This window comes from Melozone crissalis, unplaced genomic scaffold (genome assembly GCF_028551555.1).
Source record: "Melozone crissalis strain CALT ecotype California unplaced genomic scaffold, PUWL_Pcris_2 ptg000029l_1, whole genome shotgun sequence".
NCBI classification, from domain to species: domain Eukaryota; kingdom Metazoa; phylum Chordata; class Aves; order Passeriformes; family Passerellidae; genus Melozone; species Melozone crissalis.
The window spans coordinates 2,977,522-2,990,951 of NW_026535807.1; the positions used below are offsets into that span (position 1 = coordinate 2,977,522).

Consider the following 13,430-nt stretch of genomic DNA (forward strand, 5'->3'; position numbering starts at 1 on the left):
GTCCTTGACTTAACTGAAATTGAAAAAATATATTAGTTGGCCAAAGGAGTCCAAAATAGGGCTGGAGGTGACAAAGGACACCAGGCAAGGCAAACTGCAGGATGCATTTTTAAAATTTGAACAGCCTCTGTGGTTGGTCAAGCATAAAAATACAGGCTATCCTCCTCACGCTGGCCTTCACAGCTAAAGCTGCTATTTCCATGTGGAGAGCTGTGCCACAGGTCCCTGACCTTGTCAGCTCTCATAAGACTGGGGTGCTGTGAGTACGTGAGCAGCACAGCTCCGAGGGAGCCAAATCTGCATTTTGGGCTGGCTCCTGCCCCGTGCTCAGCCACTGCCCCACAGAGCAGCTCACAGCCAGCACTCTCTACCTGAGTGGGGAACTAAGGTTGAGCCCAGTCCTAGCTGAGGATTAGTGCAATAGTAACTGGAAATTAGGATTATCTTCAGCCAAAAGCCCAAAGCGGAGTTTCAGAGATGTGGTGGAGGGATGAGACTGTGTTACAGCAGCACAAACAGTCAGCAGCACCCTCCTGCTCCATGCCAGGGCTGAGCTGGACCTTGCTGCTACAAACCTCTGAGCTCAGCTCAGGGTAGCTCATTAAATCCCTGTAATTCTATCATCTCTAAGAGTCTTATTTGATCACACTCTGCCAATTAAAAATGCATCTTGTTTTCCTGAGATAATTTATTTTTTGACATCCCTTCCTCAGACCAGTGCCACATTTCATTACAGACGTGGCTACACTTCTGTGCTGGACATTTCTTAATTATAAAGCTGCACATGCATGGAGAAGTAAGGACATCTCTTCAGGTCAGGGCTCCTGCACCAAGTCTGGGTCAACAGATGCTGTGTCAAGTCTCTACTTTCCCCAGAGGAGATGTCATTGTTTCTCAGCCAGCACATTTCAATAATTCACGACACAACTGGACAGGAAGGGAAACAGAGGTGGCAGTGACTTAAAATTTATTTGCTGAAGAAGCAAATTGTTTTTCTTACATCCTTCCTCCTTATGCCATGACAGCAAAGCATTGCCACCCTGTCCAGAATTCTTCTGTGCACAAAATGACAGCCATTAAATCTGTTCTCCCTTCTGGGAGATCCCAGCACAGGGAGGAGCTGGAGCTGCTGCAGAGCCCAGAGGAGGCTCCAGGATGATGCTGGGGATGGAGCAGCTCTGCTGGGAGGAAAGGCTGGCACAGCTGGCATTGTTCACCTGCACAGGAGAAGCTTTGGGCTGAGCTCAGGGTGGCCTTGCAGGGCCTGAAGGGACTGCAGGAAACCTGGAGAGAGACAAATGACAGGGGGTGGGGTGATGGGACATGGGGGGAATGGCTTTAAACTGCCAGAGGGCAGGGATGGATGGGATATAGGAAGAAATTGTTCCTTGTGTCAGGGCAGGCCCTGGCACAGGTGGCCAGAGCAGCTGTGGCTGCCCCTGAATCCCTGGCAGTGCCCAAGGCCAGGCTGGGCATTGGGGCTGGAGCACCTGGGACAGTGGGAGGGGTCCCTGCCATGGCAGGGGTGGCACTGGAGGGCCTTTAATGTCCCTTTCCACCCAAAACATTCTGTGGCACTATGATTGTTTCTCTTACATCAGCACTGCACTGTGGCTCTGAAGATGAAGTCATCTCTGGTAAAATTTGACTTCAACTGAGGCACAGGGAGCTAAATACACACACTTTATTATAACACACACTTCACTGTGCTTTGGGATGCTGAAAGATAATACAGGTTTCAGGAAATTTTAATACTACCCGCTAAGGAAATTAAAAAAAGGAACTTAAAGAAATTCTGCTCAGCCTTAATTGCACCACACATCTCTAATGCTGCGATCAGCCAGAGCCAGATCCAATAAAACCTCCATCCGACTCCTGCACAGCGACCTACGTGAACCTGACTCTTTCCCTGGGCTTCCAGCCCAGAAACGAGATGCAGTTTTCATTTAAGCCATAACGCCTCAACTTTCCCCGGCAGCGCATCCTCCCTGAGCGGGTGCGTCCAGCGGGGCTCCCGGGGAAACCGCGGCCGCCGCCAGCGGAGCATCCCCGGCGCCGGCGGGCCCGGCCGTGTCCGGAGAGCCTGGGCCGGGCTGGGCTGTGCCGTGCCGGGCTGGGCTGTGCCGGGCTGGGCTGTGCCGTGCCGTGCCGGGCTGTGCCGTGCCGGGCTGTGCCGTGCCGGGCTGTGCCGGGCTGGGCTGTACGGCCCCGGGGCGGTGAGTTGAGGAGCCGTGAGGGGCGGTGGGCGGGAGATCGCGCCGGGCCCGCCCCGCCGCCGGGAGCGCGGCCAGCGCCGCTCCAGAAGAGGCGCCGGGAGCCGCGGGAGCCGCAGGATTACGGCGCTGGCTCCGCGGGGAAGGACAGCGCTGCGGCGGCCGGAGCGGCTCGGCTGCAGGTGGGCAACTTCGGGGAACAAAGTTGGGCAGCGGTGAGGGGAGCGCAGAGCCCCCCGCATCCCTTGGGGGGGATGGAGCGGGGCAGCGGCACCGGGGACACGGCCACGGACACCGCTCCGGGCGCGTCCCTGCCGGGCTCGGGGGATGCAGCGGCACCGGGGACACAGACACCGCTCCGGGCTCGGGGGATGCAGCGCCAGGCACGGGCGCTCGATACGTGCCGCTGCTCGCCTGGCTGATCCTGGCTGATCCTGGCTGGTGGCGTTTGCGAGGCTCCTCGCCCACCTGCTGGGAGCTGCTGTCCCCCCCAGTCCGTCTGTCCCGGGGCCAGGGTTCCGCCGGCCGCCCGTGGCTCTCCGGGGCTGGGGATGCGCTCCGGGTCCGGCGGCGCTGGAGCGTGCGGCTGCCGGCGGTCGGAGCGTTTGCACGGGGTTTGGGCTTTTTTCCCCTGTAAAATTGTTCTGAGTCTGGAGTTGCTCAAGTTCTAAATCTGAGAGGCTCTGGCTTTGCTTTTAATTAAGTGCTAATTGTCTTGAATGCGAGAAGGCGCGCACGGGGGCTCGCCCCCAGCTCTGGTGGCGGTGCTGGTCTGAAACAGCCCCCGCACCGCGCCAGTGAACGCTTGTTGAAAAGCGCTTCCCTTTCCCTCTCGAATGAGAATTTCGCTCTTCCTGCACGTCCCCCTCGGCCGTTCGGGTTTGACCGAGTCGTGGCCAGGGCGGAACTTTGCTGTCAGCCGGGCAGAGCGGAGCGAGCCGGCCCCAAGTTTGAGCCGTGGCTCGGCACAGCCGCTGCCTCCGCTCCCCGCGGCAGCCCCTGCAGCGCTCCCGGCTCTGCCGCTCCTTCTCTGGCCGCTCATCTGCCTTCCCTTGCAACTTCATGGCTCATACCTGGCTGGGTGCGAGCTGCTGGTGTCTCCAGCACTGTCGTGTGTCAGCTTGTTGGCAGTCCAGCGTGGTGCCTGCTGTGGTTAACCCAAATCTAAGCACCATTTTGTTGGAGGCGTCTGAGGGAGAGCTGCCCGTTCCTGATGGGGAGTGATCCAGGGATAGCCTTGGGTGGGAACTGGTCAGTTAGGTTTGCCTTATTGGTGCCACTGACGCATGCACAGAATCAATACTGATTTTTGTTGTGTTTTACACGGGGGGAAGAATGTCAGTATTTCTATTGAGTGCCAAAATCAAAACCAAGACCTTATGAAGAACAAGAAACTCTCCAAAGTATTGACTTTTGTATTTTGCAAGAGAAACTTGAACTCCAGCTTAAGCTGCATGCCAGGCTTGTTCAGTGATGTATTTTTGAAATGTACGTGGGAAATTATGAACGAAACACTAAAATCAGGACTGGAAATACTGAACTTGTAAGCACTGAAAGTGTGTTACTACCCATGTGGAATTGTTCCAGAAAGTTGTTTATCATGCAAGAGACTTCCCACAGTAATCTGGCAAATGCATTTGTGAAATCATTTGAGGGGAATGATTGGTGAAGGTGCTTAACTCTTGCCAAAGCGCTGCCGACTTGGTGCTGGGGCTGCAGCTGAAGGTGCTGTGAGCGCTGTCCTGCCACGCTGGCTCTTCCAGGGTTCCCAAAGATCCATGCTCCTGCTGCTTCTGCCTCTTACCCTCTTGCCCGGCAGGGGATGGATGGAAGCACTGCTGGAAGCTGGGCTGTTTTCTGGAATAAAGCAGTGGGAGGTGCTGCTGGGAGCGCAGGATGTGCGAGCTGCCAGTGCTTGTGGGGTTTTTCCAGAGTACCCTCCCAAAGATCCCTGCTCCCTCTGCTTCTGCCTCTTGATCCCTTGCCCAGCAGGGGATGGATGGAAGGAGTTCTGTTTTCTGCAGTAAAGCAGTGGGAGGTGCTGCTGGGAGCGCAGGATCTGCCGGCTGCCAGTGGCTGTGGGGTTTTTCCAGAGTGGGTTTTGTGGATGTCACCTCGGTGGATAGAACAGGGGCTGTCTAGCTGATCCGCAGCTTGTTTTTTTCCTGTGTTAAAGAAGTTAAACCACTGGATTTTGGGGGTTTGGAGCTGCTGTGGGATGGTGACAAGCTCTGGTGGTGACTCCTGTGGTTCTGCCACTCACTCAGCTCCAGTGTTGGTCACCTAAGTTGGGGTCTTGTCCAGAAATCCGAGCGTGCACCCACCCACCCTGCAAACCCTTGAGCTGGATGTGAAATATGGACCTACCTAAACGACTTGTTCTTTAAATTCCTCAAGATCACGTCACCGTAGCTAAGGAGCAGTGCCATATTTTCCTGTCACTTTTCTATAATGCTTCTGAAGTTTCCACCCACAAATGCTTCCAACCACTTGTGCAGGGGCGGTGGTTTTGGTTGTTTGTTTTTTTCTGAGCGAGCTTTGCTGTCTTTGATGTTGTTTATGTTTATGTTCTTGTGGGAATTTTCCCATTGCAATACCACAAGAACATCTTAATGTTGTTGTGATACAGCAACGGGAGGTTTCTGCAAATAGATTCAATCTTTTTACTGTTCTTCCTGGAAGAGGCTGAGTCTTACAAATGACATAAGCCAGTGGTTTTATGTGTATGGAAGGGCTCATCAGGATTTTCTTTGATACCAGAAGGCACAGATTAACTGCAGTTCGCAAGTGAGATTTTTTTTGTGTATTCAAGTGGTGTGAGGAGTCTCAGGAGCCAGCAAACCTGCAGGGACAGGGAAGGGATCAGTGATGAGGAGTGATGGGGCTGGAGGTGAGCATCCCTCCTGACTTTGGATGACATGAGAAAGAATTATAAGCCTGGTCTTGGTTTATTAGAAAATCAGGGAAAATTGAAAGTTTGTTCAAGTATAAAGTAATTTTTTATCCTTCTTGGTGCTCAGCTTGCAGCTAGGTCTGTCTTGTTGTGCTGTCAGACCCATAAGCTCCCAGTTCATGTTGGGAAACCAGGGAACAGTGCATTAGAGTCCCCTGGGGTTCATGCACACATGGAAGTTGAACACTGCTGGAGATACAAGTGATGAAAAATGACTTTTTCAAGGGACCTGTGTGATGCAAGCCTGGCTTAAGCTCCTGTTGTGCATGGGTGATGTCAGGATGGGTTAAATGGCAGGATATCTGAAATTAACTTTGGTTTGGAGAAGCTTAGGAATTTAATGTTTTGGTTCTTCAGAACTGAATGTGCCACAGGAACTGGCTCTGGAAATGGACTTGCCTTGGTGCTCTGTTGCTGCTGACCTTAAAATATATCTGCAGTGACAGCAGTTCTTGTTTCAGGTATTTTTGGTTGGTTTTACAGCTCTGCAGCTGAAGTTTCCCTGTCTCAGCCAAAGCAGGGATAGTTCACTCAGTGATTAGCCCATTGAAAAACAACTGGAATGCAGGAAAATGAAATTGGAAGAGCTGTAGTTCCCTCCTGTGCCAACATCTCCACCTTTGATTTAGTGAAGCCGTTTAGAATTGTAGCCCAAACTTTGCGCTGGAGATTTGATGGTCCACATTTTGTAGGATGTGATGCAGGAAAATGAATTGCAGGAAAAAATGAAATAATTACCAGTGATACCTTGTAATGTGCCTTAACCAGGAAGGGATTAGGTAAAGGCTGCAGGTTTGCATAAGCTGAGAAGTTCTTTCCTGATTCAGAGCTCAAAAAGCCACACAGTTCTTGGTCCACTGAGACAGATGAAAACCAGATCAGAGCTGATGGCCTTTTAAACAGAAATGTGCCCACGAGAGCACTGCTGGGGTAACAAGAGTGGGAAGGGGGGAAAAAACCTTTGGGCTTTTACTCCAGTCAACTGAAATTTATTTATATTGATTTATTTTTGTTTTAGTGTGCTAATACAAAGAAAAGACTTAATACAGAGTGAGGGGAAGTGGCAAGAGTTCAAAAATCTTATGGATTCTCAGTCTTGATTGAGTGAAGGTGGTGGGCAGCTGGTGGAGTTAGGTGGTATTTTATTAGTGTAAAGTTAAAATCTGCATGTTGAAATTTGGTCAGTTGAAATGCCGGTCATAGTGTTTACAGTATTGGTTTTATTTTTAAACAGCAGTCAGTTTTATACCTCTAAAATTTCACTTTTTAAGTGTTATAAAGTACAATAATATTATTTAAAATAAGTAATACTTTCATTTGGCACAGCTTAGTGTAGGAATTTTTAACAGATTATAACATCCAGGTATTTTTCTCTTGAAAAATTAATCTATTAATTAATGTCAAGAATAATTAATTAGCTGGCCGAGGTGTTGCACTTCCAGCTGGGGGAGGCAGCAGTGGGAGCTGCTGAAGTTGTGCTCAGCCCTGGACAATCCCACCTGCAGCTCGTTCTCTTCTGGAGAAACCCATTTAATGGGAACAGCCAGGATTTGAAACCTGGACATGTATTTCTGTGTTTTCTTAATCCTGCTTGCACACAGGAGGAACTTTATCTGTGTTTGACTGAATCATGACACGCTTAAAATCTGGACTGCAGAGCTGGGGGCTCCCAGAAAATGAGCTGTGGGCTGCAAAAGGCTTGGGAGTGAGTGGTGATAGGAGAAAAGCAGGGAGAACCAGACGTGTCTGTGTTTTCTTTTTTTGTCAGCCAGTTCTTGGTTGCTGGAAAATACAAATCGTGCATTTCTGAGCTGCAGCGTGAGGGGGAAGCACTGCCTGTGATGGCAAGGAGGTGTGAGCAGGAAGGAGCTGGAAAAAATCTCTGTGCAAGGGAAATCTGACTATTGAAATATCTACTGAAATATCTACTGAAATACAGTGCCACCAACCTGCCTGAGACCCTGGGGACCCTTGTGCCCCCCGATATTCTGCAATTCCAGGATGGAGCAGGGCTCCAGGTGTGTGAGCAGCTCTCTCTGCTTTCCTGAGCCCAGCAGAATGAGTCCAGAACGGCTGAACTGGTTCAGCTCTTCCAGATTAGTCCCTCTACACTGGGTTTAAATGAAGAAAACTAAATAAAGCAGTTTTTAACCCTAGTAAGCCCCTTGTGTGGTGCATAAAGGAAGCTCTGGAGGCCAGAGCTGCTCTGTCTGAGGGGTGATGGACACAGCACTGTGAGAGGCACCAGGTAAGGGCAGATCTCCTACGATTCCTATAGATCTATTTCTGTCCTGTTCCCTTGGTTTTGAGATCTATGGTTGAGGAAAAACCCACTTGTACAGTTAATTTTAACAGAGAAGTGAGAAATCTTGAATTTTACTGTAGCTTTGAAAAAAGTGGTTTGAGCCCTGTTGAAACATTACAGTTAAATCCAGCTTCTTTTTCCCCCAACATTTCAAGTGGTAATGAGCTACCCTGGTATTAACTATTCTAAAAACTCTCCTCTCACTATTCCTGTTTGAAAAAAATAAAAAAATCAATCCTACTGCTTTTCTAGCCCTGGTGAAATCACAGTGCCATGCTCCTGATGTGGGAAGCATATTTCACTTCAATAGGCCTTGACAATTCTGAAGAGTATTACTGCTCAACATGTTCAGGCCTTTTGTGAAATGTAAAATATAATAAATTACAGCTGTTTGTAGCTGTAAACCTCTCATTGGAGTACACTAGTGGGGAAAATCAACTGGTTTTCCACAGTCTGGCTTAATGTGAAGCATGTCCAGCATCCCTTTTGCTTGTGCTGAGGTCAGGACAGTAATTTCCAGTGAACTGCAGTACTTGACTACATAAGGAGCAATTCCTGTCTAATCCAATCCAGGGTGGATCAGTAAATGATAAATTCTGTTTAGCTTGCAAGCATACAGATTTTCATAGTTCATTTGCAGAAGGATCACGCATCTCTGCATTTGAAGACATTCCATTTGTTGGAGTTGGCATCTCTTAGCATTCCTGGTGAAATGTGCAAGATGAAAAACACTGTTCTAATGACATATTACTGTGGAGTGTTTTACAGGGAGAAACCAGCAAATTTAGCTGTAGAAATTACTGTTTATTCCCCTGGTTATTGCAAAATATTTTGATTTTATCCTGCGTTCTTAAAGCTCAGTGCCGTCACCTGGATGTGTCTGTGCCACCTGTCCATCTGTCCTGCTGCTTGAGGAGAGTTGGATTTTAAAGCTATGAAAACAGGGTCTGGTTTTGCCAGAATGGGGGAGATACTTGATTTTTGTGTGATGCTGGAGCAGGTAATAGCCCTTGGTGTGGCCCTGGGTGGTGCAGTTTTCACATCAAAAGCTCATTACTAAAATATTAGCATTCCTGTAATGACTTTTTCTTTGTTTAATATGAAATTTTTGGTGCCTGCTGCCGGGAGTGGGGTGCAGGTTGTTGTGTGGGCAAAGCAGAGTGGGAGGAGAGCTCTCTGCAGCCCCCTGGGTAATTTAACATCTCAGTCCAGTGGGTTGGTGCAGCTTGTAAATGACAATAAAAAGAAAAGGCTGGATATGCATGTTTGCTCTGCCAGGGTAATTTATAAAGCAGGCTGTAATTGGGAACATCCCTGCCAGGTCACTGCCTGACCACCAGCACCTCTTTACCTCTGAAGTTTGTGTGCTCAAGCAGGACAATTAAATAATAAATGACCTTTTTTCAGTTTTTAAAAACAAATTCTCTAAAGAAAGATGATGAAGAACCATTAGCATCTACCCTGACACAGCTGCTGTTAGGATCAGAAGAAGACCCCAGGTTTCTGTGGTTTGCAGTCCTTCAAGAGCATCAGTTGAGCATTTAAGAGGATGTTTTTAGCAGTGTGCACCTCCTCTGGATAAAGATTTATTGATGCTGCAGAGCTGTTATGTTTGTGTGTGTGTCAGTGGGGTGTGAAAGGCACCTGTTTGCACACTGAGCTTTCCACCCCACAGAAAAGGTTTTGTTGTTTTAGACTCAAGATCTCATCATTGATCCTAAGAGAAGGAAGATTACCTTGATTTACCTGCCCTAATGTCTTCCTGTTAAAAAAGGTAGAAGTTGGCTGGCTGAATTGATGCTGAAAACTTGAGTTTTGTGTGTTGGAGTTGAATTCCAGTTTACCTGGAGCTGTGTTAGCCCAGGGCTGCACTCACAGCCCCCAGGAGCTCTGTGCCATCCCTGCCTGCCTGCAGGGGAAATGCACTGAAATGGGTTTTTATCCTTCTAGAAAAGATGAGGGGCAGCAGCTGCTCTTGTAACCCTTTCCCATTCTTGGCACTGACTTCTTTTCTACTCCTGACTAAGCAGGAGTTAACTTTCCTCCTAGAAGGAGCTAAATTAATGTAAACCAGAGTTATTGTCCTCTTCCCCCCATTTTTGAGGGGCTGCATTCTCACACAGCCCCATTCCTCTCACTGATTGTCACATCTTTCCTGCTCTAAAATCCTGTTGAGATTATAGAGGAAAAAGCAGTGAAGCCTTACAGAACACTGGCAAACTGTTTGTAGAATCAAATGCAGTTCTTGGAGGGGTTGCATACACCTGGTAGTTTTCCTTTCAGTTGTGGAGCTTCATCTGGTTACGGATCTTGCAGTTTTTCAATTTCTCACTATAATTTTTGTAGCTATTTGATTTTGAATCTCACATTGACTATTTTTGCTATTGTATTGCTGAAGAAAATAAAAATTGCTGTGGCCCTGGTGAAGAGCTGTGTTTCTAATGCTTTAAAAGCTGCAGTTTATTGTCTCCTTGAGCATCTCTTTTCCTCAATAAGCTTAAAATGCAAACAGAAGAGGTGTTAACATCTAACAGTGCTGTTCTTCTGCCACTGTTAAATGAAGGATAAGTCAAGTTTCATGCCCTCTGCTCCTGCAATAAGAGATTGTGGGTTTTACTTGGCACTTTTTTCTGCAGCAGGTTCTTCCCCGCCACAGAGCTGTGCTTCACACACTGAAATCCTGAGATTAGAAAGCTCCAGTCTTTCACCAGGTGCACTTGGAGACTGGAAAGTCACTCTGCAGATGTGTCCTCTTACAAAACAGCTGAAATAAGCTGGACCTTGAGGAAATTCCCCATTCTTTTCCAGAGCACAGCCTGGGAGCCCCTGGAGAGGAGAGGGGTGCCAACCCTGGGGTGTTTGCTGAGCCCTCACCTGGTGTGTGACATCCCTGGAATGCTGGTGGTGGCACTTGGTGCCTCTCCTGAAGGCACTGAGCTGAAAGAAAGGACTTTTCCAAGCTTTTTTCAGGCTTTCTTCAACAGGAGCATCTCTCTCCTGTTTGTTACTCATTCAGTTCCCAGCTGGGATGGAACTTAATCAAGCCTGCTGTAAGTCCTGAGGGCTTTGACCTTGTCCCTGTCCTGTCCCATAAATACCCTTGATGAGGCCCATTGTGGGTTGATAGGTTTGTTCCCAGGTTTATTTCCAGGTTTATTTCCAGATGAAGGGTCTGAACTACTGAACAGCCCTCAGTAGTTGTGTTTGGTGACTGGAATGGCTGCAGAGTTTCAACTCCTTTCTAAAGCTCTTCTCCTTTCAAAGGTAGCACCCCAAAGCAGCTTCTTCATAGTCAGGTGTAAAAATCTGTAATCCTCCAGTTGGAAATGTGAAATAATCTCTGGCTCAGAAGCTGGTTTGGAGCTTCTGTGCCGTTCCCCAAGTCATGCAAGGGGAACATGAAGGAAAACAAGCACGGAACTCGTCTCCTCTACTAAACCATGCCTGACTCTTCCTGGTCAGATTTTTCTTGGGAAGGGACTTGGATTTTTTGCTTCTTTCCTTGTTCAGAGGGCAGGATGGCTCCTGAAGTGTCTGTCCCAAGTGTAACTTAACCTGAGCACTGTTTGCCATCACTTCTGGATGTTCTCCAGAGTTAAGAAAGTTGCATAAGCAGCTTATGTGGAGCTAAGCAGCTTTAGGAAGTTGCAAAGCTCCAGCACCTCGTGCTTCTCCTGTGGAGCTGTTTCAGCTCAGTCCTCTCTTCCCCCAGCATCTGAGCATCCTGATGGTGCAGATTTTGATAACCTGCTCACTTACCTCCTCCTGCAAGCACAAAAAGCTCCCAGACCTTTGTGTGGCTGTGGGTACAGAATGAAAACACAACAGTGAAATGTGTGAAACTGCTAGAAAACTGAGCTGTGGTTTGGGATTAAATCTGGAGTTTTGTCCAGTCTGTTCTCCTCCTGAGGTGGGCTCTTGATTACTTCATGCAGAATAGGCATCAGTTCTGATCTGGATCATTGAATCCCTTTAATTCCTCACCTGGTACCTGCTGCCTTCTTGGGAACCTTGGGCATTGTTACAGTAGGTAATTTTTCAGTTTCCAGCCTGAAAAATTATGTGTCTTAAACTAATAAATCCCTAATGACATAGGCATGCTTACTTCTAGTGTCCAAGGATGTTCTCTGTCCAGCAGAAAATAGTACAGAGAGACATTTTTAAGAGAACCAGGCTTGGAATTTTTATTTGGAGTATGCGACAACACCCTGAACATAATTTTTTTTTTCCTGCAGTCAACCTAGCAAAAGAAGCAGAAGAAAAAAGTCTCCTCTCCTGATGCACCTTTACAATATTGTAACAGGGGCCATCTTCTCCCAGCCTTGGCTGCCTGCAGCAGGGAGAGAGGAATCAGCAGTTCTCTGTATTTTCAGGAAAATTTGAGGTGCATTATTCCCCAGTATAAGCACTGCAGACAGTGAAGTGCCTGCATTTCCAATGCAAATTTCTTTTAATTCTAGATTGGTAAAGATCCACATTTTTCTTTTCCAGAAGGCTCAGCAGTAAGCCTTCTGGAAAAGAAAACCAATAAGCCCAATTAAAGATGGTAGTGGACATTCCATCCTCAGATTGATTTATTCCTGTGCAACGTGATTTGAACTGGTTAAATGGCACCCGTGCAAAGGGGTTGAGAAACAGGCAGGGATGGCAGCAGAGAACTGATGTGGTTTTCTTACTGTCGCAAAATAAATGTTCATGTTGCACTGATGGAAAACCCTTTTGCTCTTTCCTTTTGTAAAGTTTAACTCACAGTGAATTTACAGATAATCCCAGAATGGTTTGGGTTGGAAGGGAACTTAAAGGTCATTCCAGTCCCATCCATGGGACACCTCCCACTGTCCCAGGCTGCTCCAAGCCCCAATGTCCAACCTGGCCTTGGACACTCCAGGGATGCAGGGGCAGCCACAGCTGCTCTGGGCACCCTGTGTCTCTCTCCAGATGCAGGAAACTGCTGTTCTGGGCACACTTTTTATTTGTTATTTATCTGGTTCCTTGCCAACCCTCCTGAGGAAAGCATTATTCTGATAAATTTCACGAGTTCTCTTTGCATTATGTGGAGGATTTCTAAAAAACCCAGCCCTTTGTTTTATGTACCTGAGACTTTCCTGATTAAAAGGGGTTGGTACTTCTAGAAACAAAATCCCAGCAAGGCTTTATCATCAATTGGCAAAGCTCTGTGGTTGTGTTCTTCCTCTCCATGAAGTCCAATATACGGAGATCCAATTAGTATTATAGGAAAGTGAGAGAAGTCTTGAAAGTCTCCTTTAAAATTAGGCTTTGAAAAATCCTGCTTCTCTGATTCATTGTGGTCAGGTGAATTTAATGGTCTGCTTAGTCAAAAAAAAAGAAAAAAGCTAAAGGCTCCAAAAGCCTTTGTAGAATTAAAATTCTTTTTTATGAGTTAAAAACATGCATTGCAGGCACAGCTTCAAGTACTCTTGTGCAGGGTTTTTTCGTTGATGAGTTTATACTTTGTTCTTGTGTTAATGGCACCACTTCAAGCCAGGCACAATGTGTTCCTCAAGGCTCTGATTTTCACCTTCTCTCCTGTACAGTGAAGGATGCAGAGATGTCCCAAATATTTCAGCAGCTGCAGCCTCTTTCAGGCCATGTGAGAAGGATGTGACTCCTCAAATTCCTTATTCAGCCTAAAATCACTTCTCCCTGTGAGGAAGATGAGAACATGACACACACAAATATCTAAATTCTTTAGAGAGGACCTTTCCTCTTGGTGGTGGTAATTCCAGAAAAATGAAATGCAGGAAATCTGGAGTTCTCTGGGAACATCTGGAAGGAGTTAAGGGATGCTGCCCCTGCATCTGAGAGGTTTGAAAAGAAGTATTAGGTAGGACTGTGCTTTAGCACAGACAAATACAGATTTATTGGTGGGTTGAATTTATGTAGCACATCTCTAGTCTCTGTTTTAAAGGACCTCTGGTGTCTTCTGGCCTCTTCTTCC

The 13,430-nt window shown here is 47.4% G+C and overlaps 1 protein-coding gene across 1 annotated transcript in view; it reads left to right on the top strand.

The window, feature by feature from the left end:
* The first annotated feature begins 5,060 nt into the window (after window positions 1-5,060).
* LOC128939981 (contactin-3-like) overlaps window positions 5,061-13,430 on the top strand; it is a 98,308-nt gene continuing 89,938 nt past the window's right edge. Inside the window, exon 1 of the mRNA XM_054281301.1 lies at window positions 5,061-5,103. Coding sequence (XP_054137276.1) covers window positions 5,092-5,103 — 12 coding nt within the window. The 5' untranslated portion in view covers window positions 5,061-5,091. The remainder of the gene's footprint in view (window positions 5,104-13,430) is intronic.